At 46.8% G+C, this 25590-nt stretch overlaps 2 protein-coding genes and 1 long non-coding RNA gene across 4 annotated transcripts in view; 2 read left to right on the top strand and 1 right to left on the bottom strand.

Moving 5' to 3' along the window:
* Positions 1-22332, top strand: part of HGD (homogentisate 1,2-dioxygenase) — a 30689-nt gene extending 8357 nt beyond the window's left edge. For both annotated transcript variants that reach the window (XM_064410286.1, XM_064410285.1), the window contains 12 exons: positions 2929-3017; positions 4674-4779; positions 7502-7561; positions 8059-8150; positions 8743-8777; positions 9913-9992; positions 10122-10221; positions 12559-12683; positions 13253-13357; positions 14502-14628; positions 17967-18148; positions 18732-22332. In XM_064410286.1, the coding sequence (XP_064266356.1) occupies positions 2929-3017; positions 4674-4779; positions 7502-7561; positions 8059-8150; positions 8743-8777; positions 9913-9992; positions 10122-10221; positions 12559-12683; positions 13253-13357; positions 14502-14628; positions 17967-18148; positions 18732-18863 (1233 nt within the window). In that variant the 3' untranslated portion in view covers positions 18864-22332. The remainder of the gene's footprint in view (positions 1-2928; positions 3018-4673; positions 4780-7501; positions 7562-8058; positions 8151-8742; positions 8778-9912; positions 9993-10121; positions 10222-12558; positions 12684-13252; positions 13358-14501; positions 14629-17966; positions 18149-18731) is intronic.
* Positions 22333-22450: 118 nt separating this feature from the next.
* NDUFB4 (NADH:ubiquinone oxidoreductase subunit B4) lies at positions 22451-24821 on the bottom strand. Its single transcript, XM_064410289.1, has 3 exons — positions 24573-24821; positions 24159-24305; positions 22451-22615 (listed from the first exon to the last, which is right to left on the bottom strand). The coding sequence occupies exons 1-3, from the start codon at positions 24771-24773 to the stop codon at positions 22550-22552; spliced, it is 414 nt and encodes a 137-aa protein (XP_064266359.1). The 5' UTR covers positions 24774-24821; the 3' UTR covers positions 22451-22549.
* Positions 24822-24934: 113 nt separating this feature from the next.
* The window catches only part of LOC135294695 (uncharacterized), a 43995-nt gene continuing 43339 nt past the window's right edge, over positions 24935-25590 (top strand). Inside the window, exons 1-2 of the long non-coding RNA XR_010356776.1 lie at positions 24935-25050; positions 25180-25371. This is a non-coding gene — a long non-coding RNA (uncharacterized LOC135294695). The remainder of the gene's footprint in view (positions 25051-25179; positions 25372-25590) is intronic.

Genomic DNA, 25590 nt, shown 5'->3' with positions numbered 1-25590 from the left:
TTTCTATTTTAAAGTTATTTGTGAGCTTCCAAGTTTCACCTTAGGTGTTAAGACCTGCCTAAATTACCTCTGCTCAGCAACAGGGTTTTTTTTTCCTAAAGGAGTGTGCAATACAAGTGGCTCAGCCACACTGAGAAGGAAGCCACCAGCTCTGGATCAAACCAGAGCAGAAGTTTGAAGATTGGCATGGAGATATGCTCATGCAGGAGAGGCATGCAGGAGATTTCAGAACTTCTGTAGAAATGGGGTTCAATGAAGCTGACATACAAATTTGCAGGGGGGAAGCTTCTTTGTAGGGAGGGAACATGAACACCTGTAATAATAAACTGATAGATTAATTTTTAAAAGTAACTTCTGAACATGTTTTTTATGAAAATAAATTATATGGGGTAATTCTGTTTTAAGGGAAGGAATTGCAACCCATGCAGCACTACCCTCTTGGTGCCCAAAGGTGAGAATGAGACCCTGAAGAATTAAACCTCTCTCACCTCCTTTTGTGCTGGTCTCCTTTACACCAGCACACACTCTGAGGCTGCCTGTGGCTTCCCTTGGATCTCCTGCAATCTTGGGACTTGGATGGCAGCACATCTGCTATGAAGACAGGCTTAGAGGGTTGGGGTTGTTCAGCCTGGAGAAGAGAAGGCTCCTGGGAGATTTTATAGCACCTTCCAGTACCTAAATGTGGCTACAAGGGATCTGCAGGGGGGCTTTTCACAAGGGCAGGTAGTGGACAGGACAAGGGAAACCGGCTTTAACCCAAAAGAAGGCAGGCTTAGGTTAGATATTAGAAAGAAATTCTTTACTACGATAATGGTGCAACACTGGCACAGATTGCCCAGAGAAGCTGTGGATAGCCCATGCCTAGAAATATTCTAGATCAGGTTGGATGGCGTTTTAAACAACCTGGTCAAGTGGGAAGTGATCCTGTCCATGGCAGGTTGGTTTAGGGTCCCTTCCAATCCAAAACATTCTAGGGTTCTGTGACTTGGTGCTAAGCTAATTACACCCCTTGGTGCTCCTCTTCCCCATCTATGCAAAGAGGCCAGTAGAATTAAGGTCAAATGAAGACTTTTTCTACTTTTGCCTTTCCTGAGTTTCCTGGATTTCCCCAGCTCTGATATTTGTCATGTTGTGTGTCAGTGAGGACACTAACGCACAACACAGGGACACATTAAATGCAAATGTCCCCTAAGTCTGCATGGCAGCCCACAGTGTGCTCACAAGAAAGACAAACTGCTGTGCTGGTTCAGGCTGGTAGTTTGGCTGATGCAGTGTCTTGTTACTGAGGCTGGCTAGAAAAAAATGTAAGATGGAGAAACTTAAAACTGGAAGATCAATAATAGCGGCTGCTGGTCTAAAAAGGCACTGGGTTGTGTGGATGTGCTCTTTGAGGATTTCCACAGCAGCACCATTTTCATTTTCCAGAGCAGACTCCTCCAGCTCCTGTCTGAGGTGCTCTCATCCGGACAGAGTGTGGACTCTGTATCAAAAGAGTTAATAGAAAAATCTGAAAACAAGTTAGACAAAAAAGATTTTCAGTCCCAGGAGTGGATCCTTTCTCCGCTGCAGTATTTATAAGACTGGCATCTGCAGTAATGCTGGCTAAGATAAAAAATCCCAGGGTTATTGATCCTCCTGCTTCACTGCACACCCATATTGACAAGATGGAAGTGGAAGGTTGGAAGCTACACGAACTCAGACAGCTTTAGCTCTCCCCTCCGCCCGCCTCTCAGGGCAGGGTTTGGTGCTGTATGGATGGCTGGTCTGCTCAGCAGCAGGATACAGGATGCCATCCCTTGCAGGAGGGAGATGGGATAGCAAATGGTGTATGACTGTCCCACTGGGGTGTTTCATGCAGCTCTGTATGGCTGTCCCACTGGGGTGTTTCATGCAGCTCTCAGATGTCTTTGCTTCTTGCTGATCTCAAACAAATAGATGGTGGCCTACTTAGATCAAAATGCTTCGTTTCTGTTCTCTGAAAAGGAGGACTCTGTCCTCCAGTTATGAACTCATAAGGGTTGCTAAAACCTGTGCTAGTTGTGCCCACAGCTCTGCAAAGGGGGAAATGCCCCCTTTGTACTCCAAAGGAGGGCTCTCACTGCGCAGAAACCCTGCAGGTCACTGATGCTTTTGGGCAGCAAGCAGCACTGTCAGGAGGAAGCAGTATGACACCAAAACACCTGCTCTGGGCACCAGTTCCATAGGCAGAGGGCAGGAGAAGGGGGAATTCAGTGTATTCAGCTTCTGTGTCTTAATTTACCTTTTGGAAAGGCAGCCAGACAGGATGCTCTGGGGTAACCCTCTGAACACTTGGTCTGAGAAAAGTTTGTGCTCAATACCAGTGTGCTTTTCAGTCTGTGTTCACTGTGAATTATTTCCTTTTCCCTGATAATCCTGTTTCTGACCTTGTGCAGCACTGCCCCTTGCAGCTTACTCTATTGCTGCCCCAGTGGCTGTGCTGATTCCCTAGGGCACTTTTGTGGCATGTGGGAAGGTATAGGTTGGATAGTAGGAAAAAATCTCTCACCAAAATAATAATAAAGTACTAGAATGCTCTTCCCAGGGAAGTGGTAGAATCACCATCTCTGGATGTGTTTAAAAAAAGGCTGGACATGGCACTTGGTGCTATAGTCTGGATTCCGAGTTGAGGTGTTAGGGCATAGGTTGGACTTGATGATCTTAGAGGTCTCTTCCAACCTCATTATTCTGTGATTCTGTGTGATTCTGTGCAATGGTGTTTGGGGTCTGGCTGGTGCCTCAGAGGAGCAAGAACACACAAGTACTGGAGCTGAAGCACAGCCTCAGGAGAGCACAGCACCCTACAGCATCAGGGTGCTGGGTGCCCAGGTCAGTGCTCTGCCGGAGGCTTCAGAGCCAAGTTCCATGCCACTGCTTCTCACTCCTTCTTTTCCTTCTCCTCCCCTGCAGAACAACCCCCAGGTGTGCCCCTACGGCCTGTACGCGGAACAGCTCTCGGGCTCTGCCTTCACCTGTCCCCGGCCCACCAACAGGAGAAGGTACCGTGACCCCTGGCTCTGGGGGGGATGTGGCACTCGGGGAGTGGTGGAGAGGCTGCCTTGATGCCACCAGTGCTTTCTGTAAGCCTAGAAAGGTAAAACAAGCCCTGCTGTGCAATGGGAAAGGGCCAAGGACAGGAGACCACAGGTGAGGGAGAGAAAAGGCTTTGGTGGGGCAAGTGGGTTAAAAAAATGCTGAGAAAAGGAGTGATTGGGGTGGGAAACAAAGTGGTTTTCTGAGGGAGATGAGGAAGGAGGGGGATGTTCACAGGAACCACAGAGTCCTGAATGGGTTATGTGTGCTGTGTGAAACAACCTCAGGGTTTCAGCCCTGCTGCTTCTATGGAAAGATCACCCTGGCCCTGGCACTGGTAAGCAATTGATGTTGCACAGTGTCAAAGCCAAGCCTCTGAGAAAGATTCCTTCCTCCTAAGGGATGCTCTGCACAGTGGTTGGGGCCAGTGAGCTGCTAGCTCAGTCTGTTCCTATTTTGGGGCTGTCCAGGGCCTCAGAAAAGTGCCAGGCACCCAGCATGATCTTAAACACCTCAGCAGTGCTGGGAACAGCTTGTTCCAGCCAGCAGCAAGATTCCCAGAGCTCTGTCCTGGTTGTCATGCTCCAGCCATAACCAGATTGCAGAAGATGGGTTTCTCTTTTTGCTTCTCCCACTGTGGCTCTTCTGTCCCTTTTGCTGCTTGTTCAAATGAAAGGCAAATGCATCATCTGAGATGCCTCTGCTCTCCAGGCTGGTGCCAGCTCTCAGTGTGCGTGGGAAAGGGATGAATCATTGTTTGCTGCACGAAGTTGTCCTTGATGGAATTTTTCAAGCTCTCAAGGGAGAGCTCCCTCCTCCCCTCCCCGACTTGCCCAAACTGCAACCACCAATGTTAACACATCACAAGCATTGGCTGCCCTGCCTAGCTGAGGCTTTTCTGATCACCTCTGCTCTCTCACCTGACTGAAAGCCCAGCTTTGGGCTTGGCTGCAGCATGCAGGGTGTGTGGATGCCAGAGTGGCAGTGCTGGCAGGGCCCACAGCCACAGCAGGCAGCAAGGAAGGAGAGCGATGGTCCCAGGCAGTGACAGAGGCACGGGGAGCCTCCTACAGCAGCAGGAAGCTGGGCTGTAGGAGGCTCCAAACTCTGGGCTTTGCTGCATGGGCATGGCATACCAAGCAAAGGATGCTACTTTTGTAATTCATCCAAATTCAGATACAGGCTATCTCCAGAGGGCTCCTCTGTTCTTTCCATTGGACACTGCTCACCCCTGTCTTGTCTGAGCTGTTTTATAGCTGTGTTTAAACAAGCTTCTTTTTCCAGCTGTGATATTGCTGTATTTCAGCAACAGAAAAAGCTGTATCTTTATTTTTTCATATTCATATGTGTGAATGTAGACATAAGCAATTACATGCAAATACACGTATAGACATTTACCTGTATAAAGCAGGACATGTTTGTATTTAGAGCCCATAATAAAAACCATCTCTCTGGAAACCTCTGGCTGTGAGCTGTTGTTTGCTATGTAATTTTAATATTACTAATTTGATATTTAATAAACCTTTTGCTCCAGTTGCCACTCATGTAAATGTTATTCTAGGAGCTACCCAGAGGGTTCAACCTCTTCCCCAGGCTAATCCAGGTGTTTTCCTTGTTTGTAGCTGGCTGTATCGAATCCTACCTTCAGTCTGCCACAAACCCTTCAAACCTCTTGAGGAGGGCCACTTGACACACGACTGGGATGAAATTGAGCCTGACCCCAACCAGGTAACCATGCTGGAAGGAGCTCTGGTCCTGCCAGGAGGATATCGCCGGCCAGGGGCTGTGTACAAATCACGAACGGGACGGGACTGCTAGGAACGTGCCTCGAGCCATTTTATTTTTCAGCATCAGTCTCATTACATGGTTATGGCAATGGGAAGATGCCAGCAGCTCACATCCCAGGCAGCAGATCAAGAACTTAATGTTACAACTTGCTTTATAAGTTTTTTGACCAATCACACAAAGCAAAAGCATATTGACAGTAGTTCCATCCAATTGCTATAAGCACATGTACTTTCGGTTAAAACAATGCTTGCTTTTTTTTAATACAATACCTGCTTGTAAGCCTTAAAACACAATGCACAGAGCTCCATTCTTAAGCTTAGAACTTCCTAATATCTTGCTAGATATACTTTTTTGCAGCTTAAAGAGTTTTTCTAGACAAGCATTAATACACAGACCATTGTTCCATTTGTCCTTACTTTTCTACTTTTTACATTATTTTTCTGCTGACTTATTTTATGGCTACTGCTTAACTCTAATCACAGTTCTGCTGTCTCTGAGGCCTGCCTTTTGCAGCTTTCCCCAAACTTTCTGATTTTATAGATTCCCACAAAGGACAGTCAAATGTCAAACTAACCAGAAGTGCAAAGGCACTGCGTTGCAAGAAGTCTGAAGGAGCCACAGGTTCCTGGGGGTCTGACCAATTCAAAAGCAGGGTCTTGTCTGCCACCTGTTCATTGCTCCTCACCACAGTCACCCAAGGAAGGACAGCCCTCAAAGCTTGTTGTTTCACATCTTGACAGATCCTTGTGCTGCTTCCCAGCACGGCTACAGTGCCACAGGGTTAGATCTGTGCTACCTGGTATCTCCCCTGGGGCTCCTCCTGGCCACTTTTTAATCTGCTCTCTCTTCTCCTTCAGTGTCCCCCATCAAATTCTCATGCCCCAGCTCAGCCAGCAAAGCAGCTGAGTGTCTCTGGCATCCATCCTGTCCTTCCCTGTGCTTTTGGAGAGGCTGCTGGCTGCCAGCCCATTTCTCTGCAGCCCTCATGGGAAATCTAGCTTCATTCTGGAGAGTCACACAGAGAGATGGCATTTGTCTTCCTCTGTTACAGCCTTGCCATTGTCTTTAATCATGATTTCCTCCCTGCCAGCCCCAGAACGTTTGGTTTTGCTAATCTGTTGCCATTCTCCTCTCACCATCATCTCATGGTCATTGGTTTTCACTTCTCTCAGGTTTTGCCCTTTGATGCATCATGATTAGCTAATTTCCAGCCTCCCGGCAGCCTCACCATTTGTCTAAATAATTTCCTGGATCTGGTGGAATATGTTTTCCAGCCATTGACCAGGGAGCAGTGACAGGCTCATATGTATATGCCTTTGGTGCTCCTTCCCAGATAAAGCTCCAATGACTTCTGTTATCACCTCATCCATCCTTGATGTCCTTTGCACCCCACATCTACCTTTATGATTATTTATCATTACAGTAATTCCAAGATGCCCAGCTCTCAAGCATGTGAAACCATTTCCATGTAGTACTTTTTTTGTCTAAGGAAACAGCAGCAAAGCTCCTGCCTACTTCCTCTCTTGCCACTTTCAGTGGCAACCCCCAAACCCAGAAGAGTTATTTCTTGGCAGTAAGTGGGAGCCACCTTCCTGCTTTCCATATTATCCTCTCTGAAGCAAGGTTAGAGACAAGGTTCAGTTTGCTGGACAACACCTACTCTTGCCTGAGATGCTTTGTGTTTCACCCAGGTACTTAAGGAGCTTCAGCAGTCCTCATGCATCTAAAAAGATGGCCATATGGAGGCACCTCATGCAAAGCCCATTGAAGTCAGTGGGGAAGATGACACTTTAAAATTACCCAAGGACAATGGCAGAATTATAAAAGATGACAAAACTGAAAAGGAGTCAAATGTGATGAAAAAATATGGGGTAGCATCTGAGCGAGAAATGCTGAAACAGAAGAAAGCTCTCCAGACTGGAACAGAGATGACAAAGAGAAGCTATGATTGAGAGGCAGGGAAAAAACAAATACCAATAACAAATGTCACAGTAAACAAACAAACAAAACCAAACCAACCAACCAAACAAACAAAAAAGCTCCAGACAAACATAAACTGTGGAACTTCTTGTGAGAGGATGCAGGTGGATTCAAATCCAACAAATATTTTGGACTCCTCTGGCACCTTCTGCCTGAGGACCTTGATAGGCTTTGCAAGAAGAAATTAGTGCTGCTCATGGCTCCTGCTCATGCAGGCAGAGCTATTTCTGCTTTGGATGGGGGGAAAATGAGGTGGAGCAAACAAAAATGTCATGTTTGGGTCACAGAAGGACTGAATCATTTAGCATGGAGCACAGGACCATAACAATTGGACTGCAGAAAGCTGCTTATCTGAATTTCTTTGCTCTCAAAAATGTTGTTATTAATAGAGGCAGATTTTAAATAGGATTTTTTTGACCTTGGCACTACACAGACCTGCCAATTATTTTACAAAATTATGATTAAAAAATTTTAAATCCCCCCCAAAATAATTTTTTTAAATTAAAAAAAAAAAACCACTTGTAAACCAGATGATCAAGGCAATAAGGAAAGAGAAAAGAGAGGAAAGAGACAGCTCAGCAAGGAGAAGCAGGGGGAGGACAGGGGTCTACTTTCTTTTGAATTACCACCATTTGTGTTCTGATCACTGCCATCTCCTTGTTTTTTGTTTGCTGCAATGTAGCTGCGGTGGAAACCTTTTGAGATTCCAAAAGCCCCTCAGAATAAGATGGACTTTGTGAGCGTAAGTTGGGGAACCAGAGCATCTGGGCATTCTCCATCTCTGTTTCCCCTCAGGGGGTGGCAGGGCACACAAGATGCTCAGAACTGGGGTAATATTGGCAGTTTTGAAACCACTGGGCTTGCAGAGCATCTATGGGAGGGGCATGCTGAGCATCTGTGGGAGGGGAGAGGATTGCACACCCCAAGCAACTGGCAGTGGGCTTGATTTTCTTCATTGACTTTCAAGGAACTCTTAAAGAAATAAAAAAGCCCCAACCCTCAGTTTTCCCCAGACCCTTGGCTGGAAAACACTAGCTTACATGGATTTTAAGAAACCTTTATTATATTAAAAAGAATCCAATATATTTGACAAAGGACCACACAGAGGAAGGCTAGTAGCAGTGTGGGAAATGAGAGAGGAGGTGAGACCCAGCAAGAGGGTGGGGTGAGGGGAGGAAAGAGGGCTGCCCCTGCTGCCCTGCCTTCTGCTCACTCCTGGTGCTTTGGGTTTGCCTGCAGGGACTGCACACCTTGTGTGGAGCTGGTGAGCCCAGAGGACGCAATGGCATCGCTGTCCATATTTTTGTCTGCAACACCTCCATGACTGACAGGTCAGTGCCTGCTGTGCTGGTGCCTCAGGCTGCTCCAGGCTGTCTGTTTGCCACCAACTGGAGTCCAGCTCCCAGCATCCCTCTGTGTCCTGTGTTCCTGTGTGCACAGGCAAACGTGTTCTCTGTGTCCACAGTGGGTTGTGCTCTGTGGTCAAACACTGGAGGAGTGCCTGAGGAACCACCAAGAGAAGTGGGCAGCTGGACATGGGGGTGCAGCAAGAGGAGATGTCTTGGATTTAGGTCCTCTAGCTACTCCTCAGAATTCAACACACATGCAGCAGCCATTGCTGCTCCCTGCAGTGGCCCAGGGGGGAAATCAGCCCCACTCCCCAGCTTACAATAGCTGATGTGCCCATGAGTACAAAGGCAGGGACCTGGCAGAGGTCAGAGAACATCCTGCTTCCAGGCTGGGACATTTACTTAAGAGTTGGACTTGATTCTTGTGGGTCCCTTCCAAGTCAGAATATTCTGTGAATTTGTGAAAATCTGCCATGTCAGTCTCCCAGCTCAAAACTCTCCAGCTGTGGCTGTGATGTGCACAAATGCATGGGGCTTGTAGCACCTTAACCTTACTGTTCCCCTTTTTCTTTAGATGCCTTTATAATTCCGATGGCGACTTCCTGATTGGTGAGTTGATGCTTTGGCTTCTTTTTTCCTCCAGGTGGTTCTGCCTGGGCTACCACCTGCCTCCCTCTTTGTTCTGCCAGAGCCTGGGGCTCTACAGCCAAGATTTGGAGGAGAGGGTTGGCTTCACCCCCATGCCATGCAGATTTGGTGTTCTGGCACCAGCTCGGCGAGTTGCACTGCTCCTGTGCCAGACCTCAACTCTTTGAGCAGTGACCCAGCTTCCACCCTGACCATGGTGCTCAGGGATCATTTCCCAGTGCTCTCCAGACTGGTATTAGACACGCCACAGGCAGAGGTTTTCTGGAAATCATAAACCTCAGGATTTCAGAGCAGCTTACAGTTAGATGCCTTTGTTGCTTTAGCCCAATATTATTTGGCACGGCAGCTTAGCTCCCATGCTGTGCCAGCCTCAGGCAACCAGACTGCCACAGTGAGTGTGGAGGTTGACACATAAAGTCCACACATGCTGAAAAATATTCTGAGTGGTATCAGAAGGCAGATATTTGCTTGTATCTTTCTTGACTAAGGAACAGGAATGCCTTCGGGACACCAACAGGAACATTTGTTCCATCAAATAGCTATTAAATTGTTCTCACTCACCTCCCTCACTACTGTGAAGTAGAAGTGCCAGGGCAGGTTTTGTAAATCTACTAGTTTTTCAAGTCAAAATGTGAGCTCTCCTGTGCCAGAACAGTCAGGGAAAACAATGCAGATGTTAGCAAGAGTATTGCTTCTACCCTCAGGAAGCAGTTATTCCCAGACATCTCACACTGCCACAGTCCTGACAAAGATGGGTACATGCACTGTTTCATATGAAGATTGTGAGACAGAGAGGTATGAACCCCAAATGTATCAAATCCCATTTATCTGGACTGTGGTGCAAACTTTACACCAAGGGGCCACGAAATTTTGGCTCATACAAGTACCTTCTGTGACATGGGGAGGATGGAGCTGGTGAGGAAGCTTCACCCCGGGGCTCTCTGTTGCAGGAGTCTGCATGGGAGCCCAGACTCACTGTGTAGCTGTGCCAAAAAGGGCCCATTGCTTTTCCGTGGAGCCTGGGTGCTCTGACAGGGAGAGAAGGTGGCAGTCACAACGCTACTTCAGCTCCTCTGTCTGTATTTTGTTTCCACAGTGCCCCAGCAAGGAAAACTGCTCATCACAACTGAGTTTGGGAAGATGCTAGTGGAGCCCAATGAAATCTGTGTCATCCAGGTAAGGGCTGAATGCACCTTGCCTGTGGCTCAGAGCCAGATGTTGGAGCAAGCCAACTCCTGCACTCAGCTGCTCATGGTTTGTCAGCAAAGTCCTGGGAGGATCCTAGTATCTTTCTTTCTTTTCCAGCAAGGAATGCGTTTCAGTGTGGAGGTGTTTGGAGAGACCAGAGGCTACATCCTGGAGGTGTATGGGGCACACTTCGAGCTGCCTGACTTGGGACCCATTGGTAATAATCTCCTGTTACACCTACAGTGAATTTCATAGGGACAGGCATGAATTACAAGCCCAAATCCATCACATCCTCCCATGCACATCTCCTTTACAAAGAAGCTTTTCGTTCCAGCACTGTTATTCCTCAGAAGAGCAAAAAAAAATGTGACAGACTAGTTGTCCAGAGATTCCCCTGTCACTGAGGGGCCCATTTATCTCCCACCCTCTTTTCTATTGTTTTCTTTTCAGTTCTGGTCAGCGTGTCCCCATCTGCTGTCTCTGAAGCTGTTCCTACCAAAAGAAACCCAAGAGGCCATCACCACTGATGCCTTGTACTTACAGATACAGCATAAACTGGAGTGATAGGAGAGAATTTTCCTGGTAAAAGGAAGGGCAGATTTCAGAGGCAACTGAAAATGAGATATTCCTGAAGGCCCATTTTAGATTTAAACAAGTGGTGTTTTCCCCCCTGCTTCAGTTAACAGAGGAACCTTGGAGCTCTAGAGTGCTTTAGTGTCAGAAACTGCTTCCTCTGGAGAATTAGAAACCAATAAAATGAGCAGCACTGGAGGGCTTGGATCAGCGAGACATTCACATCTCCGTGTGGTGCTGCTGGGGAGGATGTGCTTTCACTGAGTGCAGGTCTAGCTCTCAGAAATCACAGATCCTCTGTGCCAGATGCCTCCTGCTCTGTGCAGAGTCACAGATCACGAAGGCACAGCCTTTTGCTGTCGTGACAAAGATATTGTGAGGGGACACAGCATCTGAAGGCCTGCTGCCCACATCATGATTACCCAGTCAGCTTTCTGGCAGTGCTCAGCTCAGGTTATGTCACCTTCCTCATCCCTTGGGTACTTGCCTCCAAATTTATCTTGCTGAGAAAAACACCTCCTGGTTGCTTCTACTAAGATTGTCCCAGGGAAGGGAAGTGAAACTCCTCTTGTAACAGCTAAAATAACTACAAAACCAGTGCCAACAGTTCTCCACTTTCAGAGTGGTGTTTTGGGGTTGGTTGTTTTGTTTTAGGTTGGACTGGGGCTTTTTTCCCCACTAGATGTTTTTAGCTCTCTGCGTGATCTGGAGGACTGGCCATGCTTCAAGGAAATTAACTGGTATTGTCATTCAGTAACAAGCTTGGTGTGACACATCTGCCTTCAGGGGCATTTGTATCTCACAGATATGGTGGAAGTGAACCCGGTCCTCCTTTCACTGGAGAACCAACCCAATCTGCAGCTGTTTAGTGGAAACCCCCCTTGAGCATCTCTTCTGTGTGACATTCTGGGCACATAATTTTCCACATGGAGCTTACAGTGATTTTTCAACAGCTTGCCTTTTAGCCAGCTGCAGCTTTCTGCCATCCCCCACTTATCATACCCTGTGCCTGCTCACTTGATTATTGATATGGTTGCCCAGCCTGTTTGCAATAAGTTTTCCCGTTAGCTAGTTTTTCAGACACAGTTAGACTTTCTTTAGCATTTTGGTTTGGTGGTTTTTTAGTTTGTTTTTTTTTTTGTCTACAGAAGGCAGGAATCTATTATAAGGCTTACTTTCTGGAGAAAAGAAAAAGACTGCACTTGCCTGTAAACCTTTTCAGGAGGTGGTAATTACAAGAGCTCCTCTTCTCACCATCTACCCACCTTCCCCTCAGAGACCAAGATCCTTTGTATTTCAGTCTTGCTTTATTTTAACTTCACCTTTCACTTGAAAAAAGTGATAGCTGGAGAAAAGCAGTGACTGTTAAACCTTAGCAGCAGGTAGTAATGTCTGCATTTTTATCCAAGAAATTCAAAACCACTTTGTAACAATAATACTAACGAGGAGAAGAATGCTCCAGCACCCATATGGTGCTTTGCACTTTGAAAATGCACTCTTTGCATTAAGCAACCCCTCAGTATGCCCCGAGTCTGTAGGTATCACTATTTTATTGCTCTCTTTGTTAGCATTCAGAAATGTATTTGGCCCCCCCGTGACATGCCTTGTAACTTCTGCATGGCTAAGCATCCTGTCAGCAGGATGTCCAGGAACAGAGAGCAATTCATCCTCCATTTTTCACTTAATTCCTGGTTGTTACATGCCTTTAATTGAGGATGACGTACTAATCTTGTTCCGAAGGCAACTGGTGGGACCTCTCTTAGTCACAAAGGGAGCACGGACTTGAATGCTAGGATGAATTACAATCACCTACTCATAGGAGCACGAGAAGTACATGACTATTTCAGGTTTCATGGTGGCCAGGAAGCAGTTGGGTCATTCATAACACAGAAGGGCACCCACAAAGCCAGGAGATTGCGCCAGCCTCTCACTTCCCTGGCAGATTGCCCAAAGAGCTCTGTCACCTCTCCTTTTTTCCCAGGAGCCAATGGCCTGGCCAACCCACGTGACTTCTTGGTGCCCGTGGCGTGGTACGAGGACCGCCAAGTGCCAGGGGGCTACACAGTGATCAGCAAGTACCAGGGCAAGCTGTTTGCAGCCCAGCAGGTGAGGATGCCCTGGGAGAACAGGTAACACTGAAGTGCAGTGACTGCCAGTGCATGGCCTGGGATATGCAGCTCAGTAGCACAGATGTCATTTCACAAAGTCCTGCTTACTTATGTGGAGCAGAACTGAGTCCTTGTCTTCTTGGGTCATTCATTTTCCCAGCTGAGGATCCTCCATCTGGGAAAAAAGTGTTTGTGAAGACTTTGTTGTCCAAAAACTCAACAGTGGTCTTAGCCTCCATATGTTTATAGTGACAACGTAGAAATGAAGAACTGGTGCTACTGTGAAAATCCAGAATTTCCTTACCAGAGAGCTGGTGTTGCAGCTGGCCTTGTCCAAACACTGCCTGAGCACTCAAAGGTTCTTAGAGACCAAACCCCAGAGGCTCACCAAGCATAAATGCTGAGGAAAACCTCGTTTTCACAACACTGGGCTGTGCTTAAAGAGCTGCCAGTGTACCTCTAACCAGTACTAAACCCACTTTTCACTTGGGAAAGAGCAGCATGCAGCACATGTGCAGCATGTTGGAAGGCTGTATGTGGTAATCCTCTGTCTCTTTGCTTTGCTAGGATTACTCCCCCTACAATGTTGTAGCTTGGCATGGGAACTACACGCCATACAAATACCACCTGGAAAAATTCATGGTCATTAATGCTGTTGCTTTTGACCACGCGGTAAGTTCTGGAACTGAGCAAGGCAAAGAAAAATTTTGTGGCCACTGTACCACCCAAGTCCACCCTGAGCTCCAGGGGCTCTAAGTGTCTTAGAAAATATGTTGCACTCTAAGAAACAGTGTGAAATCTTTAGTGCCACTTTCCCTGGGTCCAAACCAAGGTTTCATAGGAGAAGACGTCCTCTTTTGTGGTACAAACACATAACTGGAGGTTGATCAGCTTCTTAAACAGCTCTGTGCAGCTTAGCATAGAATTTCTGTGCCCTGGAGGAGGAGTGAATACTGATGCCAACATACACCGTGCAACTCAGCAAAAACACTGTTGCTTCAAATTTTTGCCTTGATTTATTTCTTGCTATTGGACAGGCTCCTTCCTCTGGTTCCTCTGAGTCCAGCACTGAATTTCATTTTGAAGAGCTGGCAGCTTTTATTGTAATAATTTCTAGATTTTATGGAAAATAACTAAGGCCAAAACTAATGTAAGCAACTCATCTGAAAAGGAAACCAGTCCAGTGGGAGAGATGCCCACAGCAATGCAAGTGGGTGTGCAAGGGAGACTGGAGCATTTCTAGTGAGAAAACCAACAGAAAGTATTGTTTAAAACTCCAGAAAAATCTGCCAGGAGAAGGACAGGTTTGGGATCAAAGCCCAGAAAATCATTTTACTGGACTAGAGATTTCAACAAGCCACTATTTCTCTGCAATTTCTTCTCCATTTGTAAACTAACAGGGCCATGAGGGTAAATGCCTCTAGCAGGATGTTCCTGTCCTCTGTAAATGGCTAGGGAAAAAGTGTAGTTTTGTGGTAGGAGTGTTGGAGATTGCTCCTGGAATTGCAGTACCTCATCTTGCAGGGTCATCCACCCTCCTCATTTATGCTGCCAGCTACAAGGGCCAGGATGGGAAGGATTGTCGAAGCTGCTCAAAGGAAGAACCATCCAGACCTATTTCTTGTCCTCCCTGTACAGCATGGAATTGAGTGCTGTTCCCCAGGGTCCCACATCTCATCCACACCATCAGGTGTGGGTGACAGAAGTGTTTAGGCAAGGGAGAGGCTGTATCAGTCAGCTTTACCACCTTGGTGCCCTGGGCAGACAGCTCTGAGCCCTGCTCCATTTCATGCTTTTTTGCTTTACTTTTTTCCAGGATCCTTCCATCTTCACTGTCCTGACAGCCAAGACCACCCGTGCTGGAGTGGCGCTCGCTGACTTTGTCATATTCCCCCCGCGATGGGGGGTAGCCAACAACACCTTCCGCCCTCCCTACTACCACCGTACGTCCGCGCTTCCCGGGCTGCGCTTGAGTCCGGGACTGCAGGAAAGAAACAAGTCTCCATTTGTTTGAGAGCATGTGCAGGGGAGCTGCAGTCTGGTTTGTTGTCCTTGGCTTAGTTAGTCAGCTTCTTGGAGTCAGTCAGTCCCCCCTGGAAAAGGGACAAATCCAAAGATGTTCCTATTTAAAGCATCTCATGAAAGTTTAGAGGTGATGGGCTCATTGCTTCTGCATAGATGGATGTGTCTGTACTCAAGGGGCTCCCAGAGAGCCCGGGTGCATATTGAACTTGGCATTGTACAAATGAGTCAGATATTGTCCTATCACCCAGCCATGAATCACTTAATATCTCATTAGAGTACATATATAAAGAACAGGAGAAAGGGAAATATCATATTACAAGCGGTGAGAAGCCCAGAGGGGTGTAGAGCTGGCACTTGTATGGTGAGATCAGAGTTACAGCAAAGGAGGGAATTGGCTCTCCACAGCCCTTCTTTGCCACCTGCACAGTGATGGAGGTATTGCTCACATTTAAGAAGCCAGTGATAAGGAACTGGCTTCTCAGGCAGGGAGTTGGCTGATGTTTTTTGGATTTGGTTGCCATCTGCAGACCTGGTTTCTTTTTGGCAGTTTTTTGGCTTTGTCTTGGCAGAGCATGGCAACATGTGGCATTGAATGGATGCTAGAAATCTAGTTCCCAACATGGGACTGCCCTCCCAGGAAGAGGATGAGACATCCTGCTCTGTGAGATTGAGAGAGAAAGCTTGGCCATCCTGCACCCCTTACATCAACAGCTAACAGGCTCCATCCCAGAAGATATCAAGTGACCATGCTGTGGTCACTTTGAAGTGCTGAGAGAAGTTCTGCACACTTACTAACCACAGTTTAACAGCCAGTTCCTTCTGCCACTTAAATTATTTCCAAGCACCTTGGAGGCCAGCAGAATTAGTGGCACTGCAAACATAGCAGGCAGCTCTGCAGTCATCTGAGTAAATCCCACAGGCAAAGTCCTGCCCTGTCATTCTGCTTTCATTTGCAATAATGAGGGTGACAGGAAAACACATCTCCTGGCTGGCTGGGATAGTGCCAAGACTCTTTTCTAGACCCTAGGAGGTGAGACACACTGCTGGTTAACTACAATGAAGTTGCTGCTCATCAGCAGAGCTGTGCTAATTTTACACGGACGCATTGTGAGCCATAACAAATATGAAGTTGTTCAACCTTGCTTCTTCTGTGCTAAAAGACAGAAAGAGCTCTCCTTCTCTTGTCCACGTTGTGATGATCTAAGAGCACCCATGAGGACAGCTGCGGCTGCCATAGCTCCTCACTTGACCACAGCACCTCAGCCATAAGCTGGAACACTAAATTCATGCTGAGCAGGTTGGTTGTCTGCTCTACCCCAGCCATGGAGGGGAAGAGCTTGAGTGAGTAAGGCAGACATTGTGACTGTCAACTATCTATCAACTATTATCAACTGCACACGTTAACTCCTGCAATTAGTGCTGTGACGAGAATGTTGTTGCATTAAGAGGTATCACAGGACTGAGCAACTCAGGGGTAGAAGTTCCATACTGATTCCAACAAGTTCAGTTCTGCTGAACTCCCTTCTCTCCAAGTATTTCACCAGAGGCTTATTTTGCATGCCAGAAATCCTTTGTTGCCTCCTCTCCTCTGGTGCAGTTGAAAGCCTGTGTTCAGAGAATTTTGATGCACTGAAGAGTTATGGTTTTCATACTTCATTAACTTTGCTCCAAGTACAGCAATGGTGTTTCAAAAATATTACTCTTAGACACCATAACAATTTCACATACAAAGGGGGCCGTACAGCTTGTAAATACTGACTTCTCCTGGCTACATTTACATCCTTAGAGGCTGTTAATTACTCCTAAGTACTTTTGAACTTAGACTAAAAATATCTGGTATACTTTTTATACCATGGGCATATATTACTTCTCTCTGAGAGAGTGCTTATGTGATTCTCATTATAGTGGGTCCTTAATACCTACTGGCCAATAAGAGATTTTTAACTTCACCATATCCTGCTTGTAGACAACACTAATTAACAGGGAAGGAAGGCACACCTAAGTTGTTTGGGTTCATATATGAAATTCACAAGCGAAAAAGAGACTAGATTCTGCTCATCTCCTAAGTTCCAGGCTGGTTTCCTACTTACCTGCCCAGTCTTCCTAAGAGATATTAAAATTCCTGTTGCAGACAAATTGGCTATCAACTCTCAGGGTCTGTACTGCAATTTAAATGTGCCAAGTGCAGTACATGAGCGGGTTCAATGAAAATCTTGTAACAATCCAGTCCTACATGAGACACTGACAACCTGGAATGAAAATTAATGAAAGTTTGTATACATATATAGGCCAACCCCACTTTGAGCTAAATTAGTTTTGCTGTTAAACATTTCAGAGCCTGGATTGTACTTAACAAAGACTGAATTAGTGGTTTAAAAGGGCTATATATAAAATAGCTAGGGAAGCATGTCCAGGTTTTACAAAAACTACCTGCTGAGCAGAAAGTTGCCATATTGTTTAGTCACATCAGCTGTAGGAAAGCTGAAAGCTTCGATGACAGGTTTTAAAGTACTTTCCTTACAGGGAGCATAACTCAGTAAGTACTGAATGATTAGATACAACTATCCTTGCCTAACTTAGTGGTATGTTACTCAAGTGGTTTCAGAGTGTCTACTGAAAGTATTTTTCCTCAGGGAAGGACAGAATTTGGCTTCTTATCTTTGAGAATACAGTGGCTGTAGAGAAGTAGGCAGATAATGCATGAATTAAAAGCATAAGGTAGTGAAGTGGCTGACTGCACTAGAGGTGGTAGAAGAGTATCAAAATAATTTCCTGCTTATAACCTGGGACAGCAGAGCAAGCTCTCTCATAAGGCTGTTGATCAGGTATATTGTGTCTGTAACACAGGAATGATTATACAGAACTTCCTTTCCAATGCTTCACAGTCCCTAATCCAAGTCTGTAAAATCAGTTTACACCATGCAGTCCGTATGCAGGTGTATTACTAACACAGCTTGAGATGCAGGAAAAGCACAGGTCTATCAACATCATTTAGGGATTGATGGAACCCCTTTCGTTAAGGTGATTTCTAATGAACGTCCTTAATCAGGGAGCTCTGTTTCTCAATCAGGTAGTAAAGTCCTGTACAACCTTACAAGCATTGCCTGATGTCCCCTAGCGTGATACCCTGTCTAGAAACTTCCACTCCACCCTGTGCTTGGCCCAGCTTAGCTCATGGGTTTCAAGGAGCCCACAGCCTGTCTGTGATCCCTCCCAAGCACCCTTCTCTGCAGCCTCTTCTCTTTGCCTCCTGCAGGGAACTGTATGAGCGAGTTCATGGGGCTCATCAAAGGCCACTATGAAGCAAAGGAGGAAGGTTTCCAGCCGGGAGGTGGCAGCTTGCACAGCATGATGACCCCTCACGGGCCAGATGCTGACTGCTTCGAGAAGGCGAGCAAAGCCAAGCTGGAGCCGGAGCGGGTCGCAGACGGGACCATGGTAAGGAGCCAAGGGAGCTCGGAAGAGTTGGGGTAGAGCATGGCAGAGTGCCCACTTTTAAACTAAAGCCTAGTTCTGTCACTTCTTGCTGGCAAGTTGGAAAAGTACTTGAACCCAACTGCTGCAGCATTCAGCTCCCTTATCAGTGAGCACTGCTCAGCTCCCAGGAGCTCCCCTGGAGACATCCAATGCCAGCCAGCTTTGATCATCTGCCCACATAAACTGCTGCCTGAGCAGGAAGTTGGGAATTTCATTTTTGTCTTAGCCTATGGGCAAAGAAGCAAACACCCTGACTGTCCTCTTGTCTCTACCCCTTAAAATCTAATGATGATCAGCAACAGACCTTGAACTAGTGTTTGGAACAACCTGGCTTTTCTAGGCAGGCAGGGAGTCCAAAGTCACTCCTGAGACCTGACTAATTCCAGCATTGCATTGCCAGATCTGAAGAGCATTCTCCCCGAGCTGGTCAGGCTGAAGAGAGAGCCTGGAAATACTGCACCATGTATACAAATTCTGTTTGTGATAGAGAAGACACCTTGCCTGGGTTCCCTTTTACCCTAACCTACTTTCCTCTTCCCAATAGGCCTTCATGTTTGAATCATCCCTCAGTCTTGCTGTCACAAAATGGGGCCTCCAGACCTCAAATCGCCTAGACAAAAACTACTACAAGTGCTGGGAACCTCTGAAAAGCCATTTCAACCCTAAATGCAAGTAAAGGGAAGTGCTTTCTGCATGCAACATGAGTGAAGGCAGGGAAATCCAGCATACCTGCATGTGATGGCACAGTCAACTCGGGCAGTGCAGAATGCTCCAGCACAGACTGGCACTTCCACCAGCTACTGAGCCACGAAAATGATCATCCCTAAGTAACCTGGGAAATGCAGTAGAACCCATCATTATTCTTATCTTTCAAGTATCCAATTAAAGCTTTCCTGGTGACATGTTGAAGCTGAAATACTTGTGTGGCTCTCACCACATGGACCTGGTGTGAAAGCTGCACCTTGTGTGGACATGAGGTGCTAGCTAGCTCCCATTCACAGGGCCTCCTGAAAATACACCCCAGTGTATCTCTCCCAGGGAGAAGCTAGGGACTGACAAAGCATTGTATGCTGTCTGTATGGGAAGAGCTTTATAAACAGAGCTGAAGGCTCTACCAGGCCTAAGCCCACCATCAGAGCAAGCCACTTAACCTGTTCATCATGGAGGGCTGCCAAGGAAAGACTTGGTTGTCAGGAAAGTAGACCACCAATGAAAAAAGGTGGGAAAATCCAAAGCACTTCACTGCTAGGTGAGGGAAAGTTTCTATTCCACACTCTGGCCATCCTGCAATATTGACTTGTTTGTCAACACTTGACAAATTCTCTCCCTAGCTCTGTGCTAATCTGCAGCATAGCAAATGTGAAAGGGCTTCTCTGGCCAGTCCAAGCATTTGTCCTGGGGAAGGTACCTGGAAAAAAATTCAACTGCAGACACCATGGGGGACCTCAACATTGAGTGGAGTACGCAAGCCTCATCCCCAGCTGGTGAATTCCACAAGGTGGAGGGAGCAAGCAAAGTTCCCAAGTAGGGAACCAGGAGCACAGCCCAGGCACCCCACACTTCAGGCCTGTACTTTAGCACATACCCACGTGGAAGTTTCTAAACCATGTGCCACCAGATCTAAGTTTCTTACTTCCCCAGAGAAGCAAATTTTCCCAAAGAGAAGAAAATGCAGACCTGTGACACACAGTTATCAGTCAGTTACATCCATCATCAGTTTTGGATCTGCACAGGTCCTTGGGGAAAAAAAAGGCATCAGCTTTGAGCAAAGTATTATAAAATCTACACGGAGACGTTTACTCTAAAATAGCCAATTCAGAAAAGGACATTTGGGAGAATCAATTTGCCAGAGAAGCTGATTTAATCAGACTGATCCAGGGATAAATGAGGTCTAAATGTTTCACAGGCAGAGGGGAAGAGCATGTTTTCTGTTTGGAACCAAAATTATCATCCAGTGACCTCAGGCTTGAATTTCTCTCGTACAGACACATGACCAAAGCATATATGGGTGGTAACACATCAGCCAAGGGTAAAATTCCACAAGGCACATTCACTTTCCTACCACCACCCTAGATATCTGAAGGGAAACCTCTTTCCTTCCTCACTGCACCCAGCACCACTGCCCCAAACATCAACCCCACCTCCAGCAGCATAGCATGCTCATTCCTAGGAAGAAAACAGCTTGGAGAGTTCTGGAAATAACAAGAGAGAAAAGTAGGGCAGCCTTTCCCCAAGCACCATGCCCTAATCTGCAGGGATATAGCATCAGAGACTCAGGGCTGGAAAGGAAAGGGCTGTGGCAGGTGCCACAAGCATCAATCCAACGCTGCCCTAAAAGACCAGAGGCACTGTGCTCATCCACAACCCATCCCGAAGCATTTGCTCAGCTGGCCTGAAACAAATACAGCTGCAAGGGAGAATTTACATGTGTGGCAACTCAAGTTCCAATTAGCTGAGGAAATGGGTCCTGGGAGATCAAATTAGTTTGTGGCAGCAAGAATAGCTAATTTAGCATGCTCAGACAAGCAATTATTTCTTTCCCTAAATACCACTCTCTCCATGCACTGATGCCTCTTTGCACTGGTCCACAGCTCTATCTTGTAATATCATTTGTGACAGTCTTTTAGGAGCTATTCTGCAGAGAATAATACGGGTTTGCTTTAGTTAAACTAGCAGAACAAGCTGCAGAAACTGATGCAAAAGGGTTGCTGGGAGCACATATGGGATTGCAAAACCTAGCACTGACTAGTCCAGTTTCTGGACAGCATTAGTGCCAAGCTCCATGCAGCCTGAATGTTTCATGGCCCACCCAAGAAGAGCTGCAATAGGAAACGCTTTAAAAAATTAATTTAAAAAACAAAAACCAAACCAAAATCAAACCAACCAACCAAACAAACAAAAAAAAAACCCCAAACAAACAACAAAACCCCACGCAAACAAAAAAAAAATCCCCCAAGCAACAAACCCACCATCAAAAAGAACCCACACAGTGAGAGTGATTTTATTGTGAGGGTGACTGAGCATGGGCACAGGTTGCTCAGGAAAGTTATGGAGTCTTCATGTCTAGAGATACTCAAAAGCTACCTGTAAATACATGGTCCTGGACAACCCACTTTAGACAGCCCTACTCGAGCAGAGGGCAAGACCCAGATGACCTCCAGAGATCCCTTCCAACCTCAGCCACTTAGTGATTATGTGAAAAAGCTCATCAATTCACTCTGCTGGAGACTGACTGCAAATGGCCCACATTTACATCTTCATCATGCAGGAAAAGAAAGGATGCAGTAGACCTGTTTTTGCTGACTTCACACTGGCTGCTTTCCCAGCAGGCAAAGGGAAGTTTTCAACTTTTGTATCAGACTGAGCTTCTGGTGTGAACCTCAGTGTCTGGGAAGAAACCAGTTCCATAACCTCTGAAGAATGAGGGTTGTTTGGATCATGATGGCACCTACTGGCCATGTAAAAATTCAAGTATGCATCAAAAATCTTTTCTTTGCACTCATACCTCAGTACACTGGCAGTAACAATTCCAGAGTCCTCTATACCAGTTGATCTGGGCAGAAAGAACTTGTGTTCTTATAAGATTAAACAGAAAAGGCATCATTGCAGGCATAAGATTCAGTTATGCTTGGTGGTGGATTTTTTTTTTTTGGAACATAGCCCGCTTACAGGGATGAATTCTCCCGTACTACAAGATAGTCAGTGTCAAAGTAAAACTCCTAATCTTGTAGTTCTGGTCTCTCATTCACAGGAACCACAGAACTGGAAATTCTGGTTACATACAGCATGACAACATTGAGCCCACTATTTCCAAATCTCTTACTAGTAAAAAATAAAAGTTTATTACAGTAAACAAACACACAGTTTAGGCTGGTAGTTCATCCGGGAAAAGAAAAATTACCTCAATTTATTGAGAGCAGTCAGGCAGACTCCTAAGTTCTTAAAAATGTATCATACAACTTGCCTATTATCCAGCTAGGGCAAACCACAGAGCCAAGGTGACACCAAGAAGAAACATCTGGAAGGCAAGCAGTAGTTCCTTTAGGAAACTGCTTTGGTCTTGCTTAGCATTTTAGCATGCTAGTAATTTTAAACTTCAACCTTCCTGGACAACAGCAACTTCCATGGTTTAAAAAGATCCTCGGTATGTACACCAAAAGTAGAGTGGCTGAGTTCCAGACACCCTCTCTCTATCCATCTGGTTCGGATACAAAGATCCTACAGTTTTGCACTTCCCAGGATTTTTAAAGATGCAAGACAACCAACAAGCAATTAAGATTTATTTTTGTGACAGAGAAATGTCATCACATAATGCATCTTATTTTATTTATATCCCAAGAACATCACTGCAGTTCCAGGGCCTTAGAAGAATACACTGAACGGCGATCGCTTGTATTTACCTTCCTCGATACGCTTCTTTTTACGATCCTGTGGAAGAAAGAGAACATTTATCATCTTCCTGCTAGAGAAGGTCTTTCAATCAGCCTGGGATAACAGAGCAGCAGTTCTAGTATTTCACCATATAGGATTTTAAGGGTGTTTTCTAAATGATTCTTTGAGCACAAGCTGTTTAAAAGTAAAAGATAGCAAGGCACTTAGCTTCACCTGCTGAAGACCTGCTCAGACTGACCTCACGTCCAGGCACTCTCACAGGCCAGCAGAGACCAATTCCTGTAAGGCGTTTTTCACCAAACTAGTTGTGTCTCATCATTTGTACCTTAGTTTCTATTTCCTCCTTCTGGCTGAATAACCCAGCTGAGAGATCTAATTATGGAGAAAGTTCTTAAAAACTTGCCTACAAGCACCTGTGCTCTCTTCCTACCCATTTGTACCTCACTCTGCAGTTATGGACCTTTCTGACAGGTACCATTACAGTACACAGGCACTGTAGATAATGATCAGATTCCTTCTGCTGGATAAAACCAGAAGATTTACTTAAAACCTGGTAATTTACCTCTTGCTTTCCCAGACATACAGCAAACATTCCTCAGAGAAAAGACTGTGACTACCGTGCCTTATGCACTACCAGGAAAACAAGAAGAATCCCCAAACATCACTAAAGGAACCACAATAAAGGAAAGTGAATTATCCTGGATACTAATTAAAAACTTCAGCATGGCAAAATACTGCAGAGATATTGAAGTCTCAAGAACATTTATATCAAGATGTTCAGCATGTTTCCTACAACCTGAATTTTCAATTCACTCTAGCAAACAACATTTCCTACAAATATTCTGTTAATTTATGTTAGTGCTTCGTGGTTTATGATTTGATCTAAAACGCTACTTCTGTGCAAAAGAGGGAAATAAAAGTGGTTTACAACAGCCACAAATTCTCTACTAAAAACAGCCACTGTCTACCTATTAGCATTTTTTATGTATGTATATAGCTGAGTTTTTTCATAATGATCTACCATTCCTTAGATTCTGACACGCATAGTTTAGGGGTTAGAATGCAAGCAAGATAAAGCTTCCAAATTATTAGTGTCCAGCTGAGATCAGACACTGCAATTGGTATAATTACTGCTCCCCATTTGCTTCACTAAATTAGAGAAATGGTCAAGCAACTGCACAGAGATATTGTTAGGTCTGCCATCCATAAGCTTCCTTTGTATTTTGAGTTCAAAAAGCATAGTTAATGCACGTCAACTGCTGAAAATAAGAGTAACTTAGGATTAATTTTCACTCAGTGCTACAGAAAACTTTGTGATTGCAAAACAGCCTGATCAGGCAGACTGTGTCTGGCCATGCCCCCAAGGGTAAAATAAAGGGCTCTCAGAAAAAGACGCTGCAACCAGTAACAGGGTTTGAGACAGCAGGCTGGCTACAGCCTTCCTCCCCTCACTACATCAATGGTATTAATCATTCTTAGGCGCATGAGGATCCCACAAACTGAGACACCAACCAGATCTACATTTTACAAGCTGGTGTTTGTGGTGTTCGCTGACGCTCAGCGTTCCCGGCCGACTTACCCTGTCAGCTTTTAACACAAAGATCCAGAACAGGAGGGGGCCTAACCCATAAACAGCTCCTAGAAAGGACGTCGTGAGTGTCGGACGGAAAGTAGGGTAGACGTTCTGCGACTTCGCGTAGGCCCAGCGGGCCAAGGCGGGGTTTTCCTGGGGTGCAAAGACAACAGCGGTGAGGCCCGCGGGGCCCTGCAGTGAGCCCCGCACCCGGGGACTGCGGCCAAGGCACACCGGGAATGGCACCAAGGCACACCGGGAAGGGCACCAAGGTCACGGGGAGGGCGGGCAGCGCCCCGCCGCCCCAGCCCCAGCCCCGGCCCCAAGCACGGCCGCAGGCGCGGGCCCCGCTCCGGGACGCCGCCGGGTGAGGCGGGCGAGCCCCGCGCTGCCCCCTCGGCCCCCTCGGTCCCCACTCACGATGACGGCGGGCGCGCCGGGGTCGTTGAGCTGCAGCAGGTACTGCCGCTTGAGGCGGGAGCGGATCGCCAGGCGCTCGGCCTCGGCGCGGAGCTTCTCCGGCGATGTGTCGTAGGTGGCGGGGTCGAGCTCGGCGGGCAGCGAGACGAAGCGGTTCGGCCTGTACAGCTTGGCCGCCGACGGAGGCGGTGCCCACGCCATCTTGGAGAGCCGGCCCTGCCGGCGGCGGGGGCGGTGCCGGCCCGGCCCCGCTCCGCCCTCTGCGGGAGCAGCGACCTCCCCTCACGGAGCCGCAGCATGGTCTGGGCTGCCGCGGCGGTAAAGTTCGTTCTCTTCAGCCCTGCTGCCGTGAGCAGGGACGGCTTCCACTAGACCGGGTTTATCAGTGCCCCATCCAGCCTGGCCGTGAACACCTCCAAGGGATGGGGCATCCTCAGCTTCTCTGGGGAGCCTGTGCCAGTGGCTTACCACACTCAGGGTAAAGGATTTTTTTCTGTAATATCTAACCTAAACCTTCTCTTTTGATTTGAACCCGTTCCCCCTCCTCCTGTCACTACATTCTGTTGTAAATAACCTTTCCCCATCTTTACTGTGAGTTCCCTTCCAGGTACTAGAAGACCACAATTAGGTCACCTCAAAGCCTTCTCTTTCCCAGGCTGAACAAACCCAATTCTCCCAGCCTTTCCTCGTGGGAGAGGTGCTCCATCCCTGTCATCATCTTGTTGGCCTCCTCTGGATTCACTCCAACAGGTCCATGTCCTTCCTGTGCCAGGGGCCCCAGAGCTGGATGTACTTCCAGGTGGGATCTTGCAGAGCACAGGGGCAGAATCCCCTCCCTTGTCCTTTGGATGCAGCCCATGCAGGACATGTTTGGCTTTCTGGGCTGTGAGTGCCCGTGGCCGGAGCATGTCCAGCCTCTCACCCAGCAGCACCCCCAAGTCCTCCTGGGCAGAGCTGCTCTCGATCTGTTCATCCCCCATCCCGTGGTGATATGGGAGTTGCTCTGACTCAGGTGCAG

Source organism: Passer domesticus, chromosome 2 (assembly GCF_036417665.1).
Source record: "Passer domesticus isolate bPasDom1 chromosome 2, bPasDom1.hap1, whole genome shotgun sequence".
Classification (NCBI taxonomy): Eukaryota; Metazoa; Chordata; class Aves; order Passeriformes; family Passeridae; genus Passer; species Passer domesticus.
This window is presented reverse-complemented; position numbering and strand designations above follow the sequence as displayed.

Coding starts and splice junctions, on each gene's coding strand:
- NDUFB4 (XM_064410289.1), bottom strand. CDS start 24,773: ATGGCGTGGGCACCGCCTCCGTCGGCGGCCAAGCTGTACAGGCCGAAC. Junction 24,306..24,572: donor CCGGCGCGCCCGCCGTCATC/GTGAGTGGGGAC, acceptor TTTGCACCCCAG/GAAAACCCCGCCTTGGCCCG. Junction 22,616..24,158: donor TTGTGTTAAAAGCTGACAGG/GTAAGTCGGCCG, acceptor TTTCTTCCACAG/GATCGTAAAAAGAAGCGTAT.